This window comes from Capricornis sumatraensis, chromosome 11, assembly GCF_032405125.1.
Source record: "Capricornis sumatraensis isolate serow.1 chromosome 11, serow.2, whole genome shotgun sequence".
In the NCBI taxonomy this organism is placed as follows: domain Eukaryota; kingdom Metazoa; phylum Chordata; class Mammalia; order Artiodactyla; family Bovidae; genus Capricornis; species Capricornis sumatraensis.
Genome location: NC_091079.1, coordinates 41200893 through 41215218, shown reverse-complemented (window position 1 = coordinate 41215218; position 14326 = coordinate 41200893). Strand labels below are relative to the sequence as shown.

The 14326-nt window shown below is 44.2% G+C and overlaps 1 protein-coding gene across 6 annotated transcripts in view; it reads left to right on the top strand.

The window, feature by feature from the left end:
- LOC138088788 (transcription elongation factor A protein 1) overlaps positions 1-14326 on the top strand; it is a 49328-nt gene that overhangs the window by 14280 nt on the left and 20722 nt on the right. For 4 of the 6 annotated variants that reach the window (XM_068984121.1, XM_068984122.1, XM_068984120.1 and 1 more), the window contains one exon: positions 1655-3399. The exons of 1 other annotated variant lie outside the window; for it this stretch is intronic. In XM_068984121.1, the coding sequence (XP_068840222.1) occupies positions 1655-1708 (54 nt within the window). In that variant the 3' untranslated portion in view covers positions 1709-3399. Of the gene's footprint in view, positions 1-1654; positions 3400-10134; positions 10322-14326 lie in introns of those variants that run through there. One more of the 6 variants, XM_068984118.1, reaches the window with a different exon arrangement.

Below are 14326 nucleotides of genomic sequence, written 5' to 3'. Positions count from 1 at the left end.
AAGAAGTTAATGAATGAATTCACATTGAACCATAGGTTAGTAGGACTTAGATCAAAGTTTATTTCATTTAATTCAACATCCATTCATCAACTTCCCACTTGCAAACATTGTACGTAATTCAAGGACAAAAAACATTCCTTTATTAAAATCTAAAGTAGATTAACTCAAATGAGAATTTTTTTTTTTTTTTAATTTTTACTTTATTTTACTTTACAATACTGTATTGGTTTTGCCATACATTGACATGAATCCACCACGGGTGTACATGTGATCCCAAACATGAACCCCCCCTCCCACCTCCCTCCCCACAACATCCCTCAAATGAGAATTTTTAATAGGGGAGAAGAGTATATATCCAAGTGACTATATAGCGAGCAGACTGTGATGTATGTTATGTTAGAAGTTTTTTAAAAGTTCTCTGAAAAGCTGAGAAAGATGATCGCTTGTTAAGAATGAAGGACGTCAGGATAGGTTCAGAGGCTCTAAAAGGCTGAGACTAAAAACTGACTGCTCAGCACCAAGGCAGTCCAAGTTAACATGTTTTGCACCTGTCAGCCTGGCTAAATCATCTACTTCTAAGGGCAGAGAAGGCAAGTAGTAAGATTTATCCAGAAGGACGGGGGACCTAGGACTCTAGGTGTGACTGAGAAGGCAGTTGAACCCCTGATGACGTATCAGATTTGGCAAGGCTGGCAGCCAGATCCCAGGAGGGAGGGGCTGCAGGTCGAAACCAGTGGTCTTCATAGCAGGCATCCTGTCACAGGTGCCCTGAGCTTAGCACACACACACCCAAGCCAGGACCCCAAATTCAGTGCCTCTAGGTCAGCACACTGAGGACTCGGGGGTGCACCTGGGCACTTGTGTTTGTGTGGAGGGGACCTATGCACTAAATGGGAGGACAGTGGATGGACAGCTTGAGGCAGAAAGTGAGAGGCGGTGGGGCTGGAGGAGGTGGCATTGCAGGGACCTTTGGGACCACAGAGGATGTACAATAGGCTGGAGGTGATACCGGTGAAGGGTCTCTGTGTGCTGGGGTTTGGATCTGTGAGGTCAGACACCAGGGGTAACAGCAGGGAGCCTGTTCTGGGGCAGTGATAAGGTGGAGCCGCAGGTAGGAGGCATGGAGCCATGTCCTCGGGGATGGGCTCTCTTCCACGGCTCTCTAGGCCTGTCTTGGGCACCTGCCCTCCCTCCTTCAGGTGGCTGGTTGTGTGTGATTCCTCATGAAGGCACAGAGTGTTTGGTGCTACTGGTATAGCATCATCGTTTTAGTGGGGGTGTGTTAGAAGCTGGGCACTGATGCTTAATTGACAATAGTTGTGTGTGTGTATCATGTCTTCTCCAGGTGGTTATTGTCACTTCTCAACCCCCCTTCCCCCTGACCCCCAGCAGAACAAAGTACATACCATTTTCCTGGGACTTCATAACACTAGAGCAGTCATTGAATGTATTAATACAATCATCACTATCATTGTAGAAAGTATTCCCAGATTTCTGTTGGTGCTTCATTTCTCTGTCACCACTTTTTATGTAACTGTCGTAAAACCGTGGTTTCACCTTATCTGTGCACACCATGGATTTAGTTAGCGGAATTTAGTAGGGATTTCATTTCTGATTTGTGTAACTGCTTATCAGACCTCTTTATTCCAAACAGGAAATGATGGACATCAAGCAGTTCATTGATAAGCTCCTACCTCCCATTGACTGACACCGCCAAGAGGCCTTGTGTAGAAGTGCACACCAGCATCGTCCAGTGGAGCACACACTTCTTCCTGTGCCCGACCTTGAAACCTCTAATGTTTGCAGTGTTAAAACGTTTTGCAAATATACACCAATGACACAGACTAAATAAATCTCCTCGTGGGAAATGTATGATCTTTGACATTTCTCTATATGTATTTGTATGATATGATCCAGGATACACTAGTATTAAAATAGATGAAGCAGCCAGCTTCTTTCTCCCAAATGTAATTCAGCAAAATCATAAAATACTGCAACTGGACTTTTTTTTACTAGATCACTTGAAAATTACTAGTATGCTTAATGAAAACTTGTTCAGGTGTAAATGAGGATTTAAGACATAAAGGGTTTATACGTGCTGTGACTTAGGACTATGGTCATATCCCCAAATTACATAGTCACCATGCAGTATCCATATTTTTATATGTGTGTTCTTATATACTTAATGATTATACTATTAAGAATGAGGTGTTATTACATTATTTCTTATAAGAGGGATAATGCTTCTAAGTGTCCATAAAGAGTAATATTGCTCTCTAGAATTAATGGCCCTTTTATTTTGGGGACCAGGTTTTTCTTTGCTGAATATGATTTCTGTTCTATTTAATATTCTTTTTTCCTCTCTAGAAATATGTTCTTCTTTTTATCCTTCATAACAGACCAAATATTGCCTCCTTGCCATAGACACTTGCAGTCAATATATGCTGTAATTTGACATTCTGAATCACAGAAGAGGTGGAATAAAAATGTACTGATACTTATAGAAAGAAACCTGACATCCCTTCAGAGTTTGTACACTACTTCCTAAACTGGAGTTTAGTCCACATTTTGGACCTTCAGAGTTACTAGAATCTTCAGTGCAGGAAATGAAAATAATTCTGTGGTTGTATTTTCCTGTAATTAACTGAAAGAATAGTTCATATTCTAGTATGTTCCGGAATATTTAAAACTGATCTTAAAAACTGTAATCTCTAAGATGATTAGCTCTAAGGTGATTCTCCTCATAGCATAGAATTTACTTATTCTGCACATATGTTTGAAACCGACTGCTGTAGGAAATGAGCAATCATTTCAAAAATTTTGCTTTATTCTTCTCTGCCAACAGACTCATTTTAAAATTTTCACTGTAGTCAAATGATATTTTTAAGTTAGCTTTTGTGCAAATGTAAAAATAGCAATTATTTGATTTTAAATAATCAGATTTTTCAAACTATCGGTTAAAATTACTTGAAAATAAATTTATGGGTAACAAAAGTTAGTCAGAACTCAATACATGTGGTGTAGTTACCACACAGTTTAATACATACCAAAAATGTACACTTGATATTTCTGAGCTGGTCATTTTTCTGCTGTATTCCAGCTGACTAGGACAGTGTTAGGATGGCATCTTCATAAATGGGTGCTATTTGATGATGGAAGTGACTTGGTATGGACTACATAGAGCATGTGAATAATGAAGCCATATGTTTATGTCTGGATTCACAGTTTTTAAACAATCATTTACTAAGTCATTCTGCTTTACCTTGAAGAATATAAACTGTTGTTTCACTGACACAAATCAGCAAGATCTAACTTATGGCAAGAAATAGTCCATTGAAATACTGTGCTGTAACGTGGGAAAATGTAAATCTTTTTCACGGTTTCTATCAATGTGAAATAAAATTGAATTCTGACTTTGCTGTGACTGGCTCTTTGGAATATCTTTGACTTTTGAATTTGCCTTGGAATGGCTGTACGGAAAAGGAGGAAGACAATGATGCAGTTACAGGAATACAGGTGGAGAGAGCAGATCGATAGTGGAGTGGAGTCAAGTGGGAGCCAGTGTTAATGAGCTAAAAAAATCTCCAGTTTGATCTTAAGGGTTCCTGGCCTATTGAAGTTTTCTGTGGTGTGTCCTTCTGTCTTCTCCTTTCAAATAGTTTCACGGGATTTTAAAATTAGTGTCATAAATCAGTTATCCAAGTGGTTTTTTCTCCTTTTATTTCACTGCTATTTCTTTCTTTTCCCTGTAAAGGAATCCTGTCTGCCTTTTAAACAGTCCTTTGGCTTTTGATTTTGAATCAAGTGACCAGCTCACCTTTTCGTGAGGCTGCTTGTTCCATTTGAGGGTGGCCTTCCTGCTTAAGAGAGTTCTGTGCTGAAGTCTTGTCTCCAGCTTTAGCTCTTTCTTAGATTTATCCTTCACAGCAGTGGCTTATTTCATGTGATAACCTTTTATTTCACCATCCTTTTGAAACTCTTGGTTCAAAAATAGGTGTGGTCCAAGCATGATTTTAAATCTATCTACAGATAACAACAGTGTCTTACTAAAACTTAAGTGCTTAGTCCGTTCCAGGCAGGCACTGTACTAGGCATTTTATATCCTTTACTCATATAGTCCTCACAACCTTATCTTCATTTTCCAGAAGAGGAAATATACTTGGAGAGATGAAGTGTTTGCCCCTGGTCCCAGAGCTGATATGTGTAGAAGCCAGGGTTCAAAATGATGTGTTTTCCTTACCCTGTAGTCCCCTGCCATGCTCTGTGCCCCCAGGAGGTAATTTAAATGCTTCTAAACATTAGAAAAAAAAAAAAAAACGTTTCATATCATTCAAAACACCAAGTAATGCCGAATAGACTGGGGTAAAATTCAGCTTGCCCTAAATAAATTGCATCCTCCAAAGCGCAGAAAGAACAGAAAAGGAACCTAAACCCCAGAGGCCACACCTAATTTGGGGGCTCAGAAATAACTCATCATGATGAAGCAGGCATCCTTTCAGGGGCTCCACTCTGTCACCGGGGGAACCGGAGAAAAATCTGACTCCTCGGAAGGGATAGGAGGAATTTGTCTGTCTTGGCTTGGGCTCTGACAGTGCAAAAGAGGGGAGCCCTTCCCTTGAAACCACAAGCTTTCCTCACAGATACTTGGATTCTGAATTTGTACTGTTAATGTGGCCTGGAAACACATAAGCTTCTAATGAACAAGAATTTCCCTGGAAAGGTCCATGGTGGTTCAGTGGCTAGGACTCTGTGCTTTCACTGCCAGTGGTCAGGGTTCATTCAAATCTTGGTCAGGGAACTAAGATCCCACAAGCCTCAGGGTGCAGCCAAAAAAAAATTTTCCTGGGACTGTGTCTGCCCCTCTGGTACCTGGAAGAAGCAAACAGATTCTCCCATAGACAGTGATGTATTCTCAGCCCAGGTTGGTTAGTTAGCCCTGCCAAAAGTGAGCTCAGCATCCCTAAAGGACAAACCTGATGAGAAGACTACCTGCACAGGTGAGTACCAGGTGACACAAAAGGCAGAGGGATCACTGGGTTCTCAGGAAAGTGAAGAGACTAATGGTATAAGAGAGTTCAACCAACCAGAGGAAAGGACAGACAGGTGAAAGCACACAGTATCAGAAAAAGCAAACTTGTAGACACACAACATAAACACTCCAGTGAGAAATCTTCATGGAGAAGGATTATTTATGATGGTGTTTATGATGGGGTAAAATACTTGAAACAACCCTATGTGGAATAAAAGTTGCCCAGCTAAATAAATTACTCTTCACTTGTACAATGGCTTGTTACACAGCTGTTAAAATTAATTTGGGAAAGATTCAGAATACATTACTGATGAAGAAGTATGAAACACAAAGGGGTGGAGAAAATAACACTGATATATTTCACTTGGCTAGGATTTGCATGAAAAAAAAAGAAACCCATATGTGAGAAAGATGTGAAGGATCTGATAAAACAGGTTACACAGCATGACTGGGGCAGGGATGCAGCCGGTAAGGACAGGAAGGGAGCAGGCCAGGCTTGGATATACTTTTTTTTATTCTTCAGATTTTTTTAAAAATTGTGGTTAAATATAACAAAATTTACCATTTAAACCACTTTCAAAGTATACAGTTCAGTAGCATGTGCAACCATCACCACTGTACACCTCCAGAACTTTAATCAGCTTCCCAAACTGAAACCCCACACTCCTTGAGTTTAAATTGTAACATATGACCTACAAAAAATACTCAAATAGATGAGTTAAACTGCATATTAAACACAGAAGACTTGTATGCATGAAACTGTGTATGAAAGAAACTCATTAGAAGAAATTCGAGGGAGCAAAAGGAAGGGTGAGAGACTGGAAAAGCAAAATGAAGAGGTCCAACCTAAAGTTTCATGGAAGCTGCAGAGCACAGAATGGCAGAGAAGCAATACTTGAAGATAAAATGACTTGACATTTTTCCAGACTTCATTCAGGAAAGGTAAGAAATCTTAGATTCAGGAAGCAACATGAGTTACTAACAGAAGACACAAAACTAAGGCTCTAGGGGCTTCCCTTGTGGTCCAGTGGTTAAGAATCCGCCTTTCAACGCAGGGGATGTGGGTTCCATCCCCGGGCAGGGAGCTGAGATCCCACATGACACACGGCCTGCCTGTGTGCCACAACGAAGACCCAGTGGAGCCAAAAAAGAAAAAAAATTAATAATAAAAAAAAAAACCCAAAGTTTCTAAAGAGACATTTCATGGTGAGAAGCAAAACTGAATACCATAGAATAAGATTCTTTTTTTTTTAGAAAAAGATCTTAACAGCAACCAGAGAGAGCCTACTTGAAGAGTCGCCATCACACTTTAACAAAACACCACCACCAGAGATCAGAAGATAAAGGAATAACATAAAAGTGGAAGAGAAAGGATAACTGATAAACTTAGAGGTGAATTCATCTTACAGTGAGGGCAAAAGAAAACCACTTTGATATAGAAAGTTTATGAGAAAAAAGAAAAAAATGAATTAGAGGAAAGGAGAGATGCAAAGAATGGGCAGAGTGATAAACATTTGGGTAACTCAACAAGCAATGGCTGCATGAATCTAACTAACTTGGGAGATGAAACAGTTAAAAATGACCTAAAAGTCAAGGAACTAGCAAGGAACATGTGAAATCCAAAATTAAAAATACAATACTATTTACCATTGCCCAAAAGAAAAAAGAATACCTAGGTGTATACCTAAGTAGAAATCAATGATGAAAAGATAATTTTAAATCTAAAACGAAATAAAGAGAAAAGGGCATGGTTCAAATTACTCTTTCACCCAAATAACTGAGCTAGAACGATATCTGACATCCTAGTATAGAGGAAACATTATAAGGTGGTGAGTTTTGATTAGTGATGGTTAAATTGGGTGTAGGGTATGTCTGCAAACTGCACAAGATGGTTCAGTTCAGTTCAGTCGCTCAGTCGTGTCCGACTCTTTGCGACCCCATGAATTGCACCACGCCAGGCCTTCCTGTCCATCACCAACTCCCAGAGTTCACTCAGATTCATGTCCATCAAGTCCGTGATGCCATGCAGCCATCTCATCCTCGGTCATCCCCTTCTCCTCCTGCCCCCAATCCCTCCCAGCATCAGAGTCTTTTCCAATGAGTCAACTCTTCGCATGAGATGGCCAAAGTACTGGAGTTTCAGCTTTAGCATCATTCCTTCCAAAGAAATCCCAGGGCTGATCTCCTTCAGAATGGACTGGCTGGATCTCCCTGCAGTCCAAGGGACTCTCAGGAGTCTTCTCCAACACCACAGTTCAAAAGCATCAATTCTTCAGCACTCAGCCTTCTTCACAGTCCAACTCTCACATCCATACATGACTACTGCAAAAACCACAGCCTTGACTAGACGGACCTTTGCTGGCAAAGTAATGTCTCTGCTTTTCAATATGCTATCTAGGTTGGTCATAACTTTTCTTCCAAGGAGTAAGCGTCTTTTAATTTCATGGCTGCAGTCACCATCTGCAATGATTTTGGAGCCCAAAAAAAGAAAGTTTGACACTGTTTTCACTGTTTCCCCATCTATTTGCCATGAAGTGACGGGATCAGATGCCATGATCTTCGTTTTCTGAATGTTGAGCTTTAAGCCAACTTTTTCACTTTCCTCTTTCACTTTCATCAAGAGGCTTTTTAGTTCCTCTTCACTTTCTGCCATAAGGGTGGTGTCATCTGCATATCTGAGGTTATTGATATTTCTCCCGGCAGTCTTGATTCCAGCTTGTGTTTCTTCCAGTCCAGTGTTTCTCATGATGTACTCTGCATATAAGTTAAATAAGCAGGGTGACAATATACAGCCTTGACGTACTCCTTTTCCTATTTGGAACCAGTCTGTTGTTCCATGTCCAGTTCTAACTGTTGCTTCCTGACATGCATACAGATTTCTCAAGAGGCAGGTCAGGTGGTCTGGTATTCCCATCTCTTTCAGAATTTTCCACAGTTTATTGTGATCCACACAGTCAAAGGCTTTGGCATAGTCAATAAAGCAGAAATAGATGTTATTCTGGAACTCTCTTGCTTTTTCCATGATCCAGACGATGTTGGCAATTTGATCTCTTCTGCCTTTTCTAAAACCAGCTTGAACATCAGGAAGTTCACGGTTCACGTATTGCTAAAGCCTGGCTTGGAGAATTTTGAGCATTCCTTTACTAGCGTGTGAGATGAGTGCAATTGTGCGGTAGTTCGAGCATTCTTTGGCATTGCCTTTCTTTGGGACTGGAATGAAAACTGACCTTTTCCAGTCCTGTGGCCACTGCTGAGTTTTCCAAATTTGCTGGCATATTGACCTTTTAGAACTGACACCCAAAAAGGATGTCCTTTTCATTATAGGGGACTGGAATGCAAAAGTAGGAAGTCAAGAAACACCTGGAGTTAACAGGCAAATTTGGCCTTGGAATGTGGAATGAAGCAGGGCAAAGACTAATAGAGTTTTGCCAAGAATGCCCTGGTCATAGCAAACACCCTCTTCCAACAACACAAGAGAAGACTCTACACACGGACATCACCAGATGGTCAACACCAAAATCAGACTGATTATATTCTCTGCAGCAAAACAAGACCAGGAGCTGACTGTGGCTCAGATCATGAACTCCTTATTACCAAATTCAGACTTAAATTGACGAAAGTAGGGAAAACTGCTAGACCATTCAGGCATGACCTAAATCAAATTCCTTATGATTATACAGTGGAAGTGAGAAATAGATTAAAGGGCCTAGATCTGATAGAGTGCCTGATGAACTATGGAATGAGGTTCGTGACACTGTACAGGAGGCAGGGATCAAGACCATCCCCATGGAAAAGAAATGCAAAAAAGCAAAATGGCTGTCTGGGGAGGCCTTACAAATAGCTGTGAAAAGAAGAGAGGTGAAAAGCAAAGGAGAAAAGGAAAGATACAAGCATCTGAATGCAGAGTTCCAAAGAACAGCAAGAAGAGATAAGAAAGCCTTCTTTAGTGATCAATGCAAAGAAATAGAGGAAAAAACAGAATGGGAAAGACTAGAAATCTCTTCAAGAAAATTAGAGATACCAAGGGAACATTTCATGCAAAGATGGGCTCGATAAAGGACAGAAATGGTATGGACCTAACAGAAGCAGAAGATATTAAGAAGAGGTAGCAAGAATACACAGAAGAACTGTACAAAAAAGATCTTCATGACCCAGATAATCACGATGGTGTGATCACTCATCTAGAGCCAGACATCCTGGAATGTGAAGTCAAGTGGGCCTTAGAAAGCATCACTATGAACAAAGCTAGTGGAGGTGATGGAATTCCAGTAGAGCTATTTCAAATCCTGAAAGATGATGCTGTGAAAGTGCTGCACTCAATATGTCAGCAAGAGAAGGTAGTCCAGGGTATTAACTGGGCAAAGATCTACGGAAGGAGCCTACACTCTCCAGAATTGATTATTTCCATTTTCTACCTCGGTTTTGGGTTGTTAGTCATAACTTTTTACATTTCAACTTCCTCACTTATCTTCAGAGCAGGTGAGACGCCTTCATCAATTTCCTTGATGAGAACGTTACTGTCAACGACTATTCTACTATATTCAAGGTACAGCGACCAACATTCTGAGTCAGGAAACAAACAAGATTGGGTCCCCGTCGTCACGGCGTTTACAAACGACTTTAAAGAGGAAACTCTTACAACGGCCACATCCTTACGATACAACAATCTACTGAGGGGGATGGAGAATCCTATTTCCAGGCAGCGGTCGAAGGCGGGAAAAAAGCTGGGGTTCTCACCACGTTCCATCCTCCAAAGCCGCCGGGGGGACCCCGGGGGATGGTCTCTGCGGGCGCCACGGCTCGTGGACGGGAGACCAGCAGACCAGGGGGACCGGAGCACCAGGGAACCGCGGTGGGGGGCGTGGGGGCGGGGCCGCAGGGCGCGCGAGCGAATCTCCGCGGCGCAGCCCGCCCACTTTCACGACAGCCGGAGAAGACCTGCGGCCCGTCTGGCCTGTAGCCCAGCTGGTCTCTGTCGATTGGTGACGCCTGCTCGGCGCGCGCGCCGTTCGATTGGCTCTGCCTGCGGGGGAGGAGCGCCGCCGCCTCTGCTGCCGCCGCCTCTGCCGCCGCCGCCGCCGCTGCCGCCGCCGCGGGCTCGGTCGGTGAGGAAGCGCTTGGGCACGGCCTGCTGAGGCGCCTCGCAGACGCCTGGGCTCGCCCGCCGCCCGCCAGCTTCGCGTACTTCCCGTCCCACACGGCCGGGCGCGGGGCAGGCCCGCCGGAGCCATGGAGGACGAGGTGATCCGCATTGCCAAGAAGATGGACAAGATGGTGCAGAAGAAGAACGCGGTGAGCGCGGCGGGCGGCGCGGGCCGGAGCGAGGCCGGGTGGCGGGCGGGGACCGGACGCAGGAGCCTGGCGGCCTGACGGGGTTCGCGGCCCGCGCCGCCCGCCCTCCCTGCTTGACCCCGGCGAGGCCTCGTCCTGGGGCGGGGGCCCTCGAGGGAGTCCTGACCCGCGTCCTGGGGAGAAAGTCCCGGGGTAGGGGTCCTGTCCCGCGTCCTTGGTAGGGAAGGCCTGGGGAGCGAGTTCTGTCCCACGTCGCGGGGAGGGGGTCCCGGCGTGGGAGTCCTAACCCGCGTCCTTGGGAGGGTGTCTTGGGAGCGGTGTCCTGTCCCGCATCGCGGGGAGGGGTCCCTGGAGAGGGAGGTCCTGGGGAGGTGTCTTGTCCCGCATCCTGGGGAGGGGTCCCGGGGCGGGAGTCCTATCCCGCCTTCTTGGGAGAGGGTTCTGGTGGAGTGGGGTTGTCCTATCCTACATCTTGGGGAGGGGGTCACGGGACGGGAGTCCTATCCTGCGTCCTTGAGAGGGGTCTTGGGAGGGGTGTACTGTCCCGCATCGCGGGGAAGGGGCCCTGGGGTGGAGTCCTGGGAGTTGTCCTGTCCCACGTCCCGGGGAGGGGGTCCCAGGGCAGGAGTCCTATCCCGTGTTCTTGGGAGAGGGTTCTGGTAGCGGGGCGTGCTCTGTCCCACATCCCGGGCACAGGGTTTCGGGGGTGGGGAACTCCATCCCGCGGCCGAGGGCCCGCTCTGAGCGCAGAGGCCCCTGGGGCTGGTGCAGCAGGGTGAACTTCATCGAGGCGTTCTCACTATAAACTTGACGGTGGCCGAGCCTCTTGGCTTAGCCCAAGAGTACAGACAGCCCTCGCCGTTTGAAAGAATCCGTTCTCATTTTCCGGGCTCGTTGGCTAAAAACGAGAAAACTTCGAACAGCGGTTTGTGATCTGTTTCAGACACGAAGCTGATAAAGCAAAACGTGAAATTCCCGGATCATTTTTTTTTTTTTTTTGGAAAGGGCTAAACATGCCGTGGATTATCTCAACTGTCTTCCATGTTTGTTTAGCAATTAAAAAGGTAAACGATGCCAGTGTGTTTGGCAAGCTGCTAAACTTTTTTTTAAGTGGATCTCCTTAGGCAGTAGAGTGCAGAAGGGCTGTGTCTAAGGCACACACCCTGACGAGAGTGTGCTGCTGGGCGGGTTTGCACAAGTGTCCTGGCTGGGCCTCTCTGGGCGCTTTACTGTTGATGCCAGCAGCGTTTTCTGTCACTGATAACGTGTTTATGTGGATGTGTTCTCTTGTGGTTTGTATGAGAAGTCCCAGTTTCTGCATTTCTGTCCACCTGCCTGTGCCACTTTCAGTCCCTTGCTTCAGAGCTGTCTGTTCTGTCGCTCAGTCGTGTCCGCTCTTTGTGATCCCATAGACTTCAGCACTCCAGGCTTCCCTGTCCTTCACTGCAAAGCCGTCTTTTTTCAGCTAAACTGAATTCTCAAACTAACTGGAGAGAGGAAAGGGGTGCTCTGGTTTGTATAGCACTTTAGAGAAAGCACTTTACAAAGCATCTGTGCAGCGGCATTTTGGGACTCCAGACACAGCTGTGCTGCATCCATTTTACAGAGTAAGAAACCAAGTCAGGCCAAGTAGTTCCTCAGCTTCCATGAAGGGTACACTGTGGATTAAGCCAGGAGCTGAGTGTTCTGCTGGACTGCATGCCAAAGCAGGAAGCAACCTTAAACACTGAATTCTTCAGGCTTCAAACTTAGTCTCTTCCTCTTTTCCTTTCACAGGTGCATTGCCTAGCATGTGATTTCATAGCCTGTTAATCTGCATTTGCAATTTTGGACTTTTAAAGTATTTCCTGTTTGTTTTCTGTTCTAGACAGTTGCCTTTGCTATTTGTTTTTTCACAGGCCATTCATTGCCTGATGGAAGTGATGAATTCTGGGTATTTCATTGGCTGAACATTTCTGTTATTTTGCTTAAATTGGCAACTTTTTCTCTGTCTGGGGAACGCTCAGTTCAGTTCAGTCGCTCAGTCGTGTCCGACTCTTTGCAACCCCATGAATCGCAGCACGCCAGGCCTCCCTGTCCATCACCAACTGCCAGAGTTTACTCAGACTCATGTCCATCGAGTCGGTGATGCCATGCAGCCATCTCATCCTCTGTCGTCCCCTTCTCCTCCTGCCCCCAATCCCTCCCAGCATCAGAGTCTTTTCCAATGAGTCAACTCTTCGCATGAGGAGTTTCAGCTTCAGCATTAGTCCTTCCGATAGGGAATGCTGTTGCTGTTAAGTCGCTTCAGTCGTGTCCAACTCTGTGCGACCCCATAGACGGCAGCCCACCAGGCTCCCCCGTCCCTGGGATTCTCCAGGCAAGAACACTGGAGTGGGTTGCCATTTCCTTCTCCAGTGCATGAAAGTGAAAAGTGAAGTCGCTCAGTCGTGTCCAACTCTGTGCGACTCCATGGACTGCAGCCCACCAGGCTCCTCCGTCCGTGGGATTTTCCAGGCAAGAGTACTGGAGTGGGGTGCCATCGCCTTCTCCGACAATAGAAGCGTAGCCTAGGGGAAAAGGCTGTTAGTTGGATAATTGTTTTCTCTAACTTGGGCTATATAATCTATCCTTTAATCATCTAGTGATGCTTGTGTTTGTTTCCTTTCCTTGTAATAGATATTTCCTAAAAATGAGGAATTTCCTAGTGAGCAATATTGAGAAGACCAGTTTATGCTTATCTGCAGTTCTCAAATTATAAGGACATAATGCGTCAACAGTAGAATGAGAAGTATCACAAATAAGCCTCAAGTCTCATTTTTCTTCTCAAATCTTCTATTTTTCTAGTAGTACAAAACTTTACCAATATAAAACTTGCCCCCCCCCGCCCCGCCCTCAAGGAAAGGTAAAATTAACTGGCTCTTTTACTTTTTTCCTTCTCTCTTTTCCTGTCTGTGTTACAGAAATTCAGATAGGCAGATGAAATAAAGAAAGGGAAACAGTCTAAATGACTCTCCCTCCCGGCCCACCAGCAGCCCATGAAAGCTTTTTAAGTTGTTCAGTAATTTAACAGAAGCTGTTCTGGGGAATTGTAGGATTATGATAGATGTTTCTTTTTCGTATGTGTGGCTCCCAGATTTTCTCTACCAGCTATTTTTTATACTGTTTTCATACTATGAAAAAATGAACTTTGCTAAAAAAATAATAGTTTTCCTCTGAATTGAAGTTTAAGTGCTGTTGTTAGATAGTGCTTTACTATCATAGTAAAAATCATAGGTGTCGCTTTTAAGTAATAGTAAAAACAGCTTCCATTTATTGAGCTATTACTCTGAGCTAGGAATTCTTCTCAGTACCTACCTTATCTGATTTATTCCTCAGACAGTTTATTGAGCTAAGTCTTAATCTCTATTCTAAAAATGAGGAAATTGGGCTTCCCTGTTGGTTCAGTGGCTGAGACTCCATGAGTTTGATCCCTTTTGGGGAATCTAAGATCCTACATGCCATGCAGTGCAGCCAAAAAATAAATAAAAATATATTAAAAAAAAAAATAAAAGTGAGGAAGTGTTTAGGCACTTGAGTGAATTCTCAAGTCTAATAGCTACAGAGTGGCCAAATGAAGATATAAATCTGAATCTGTTTTGTGTCAAAGCCAGTACCACTCTGTTCAAGCATCTACCACTCCAAGCATCTCTCTAGAATCTGGGTCTTGAACCTTGTCTGGGTACATTGGGCAACCAGGGTGTTTGCTGTTGTGGGGCAGACAGGTTTCTCTAAATATCCCCAAAATATCCTGACCCTGGTGCTGCCCAGAATGTTGCCCCGTCTGTGCACTTGATCTTAAACAGGGTGCACTTTGAGGCCATGATGAATCATGTGAATTAGTTCTAAATTTTCAGATATTAGCAATTTTTTATATAGATTTTCTTTTTCTTGCCATTTTGACTTAATGTCAGTAAGCAAGTCTGTCTCCTAATCTTGGTTCAAATTCTGACTCTTCTGAACTTTAGCTGTTAGGGTCTAAAATGT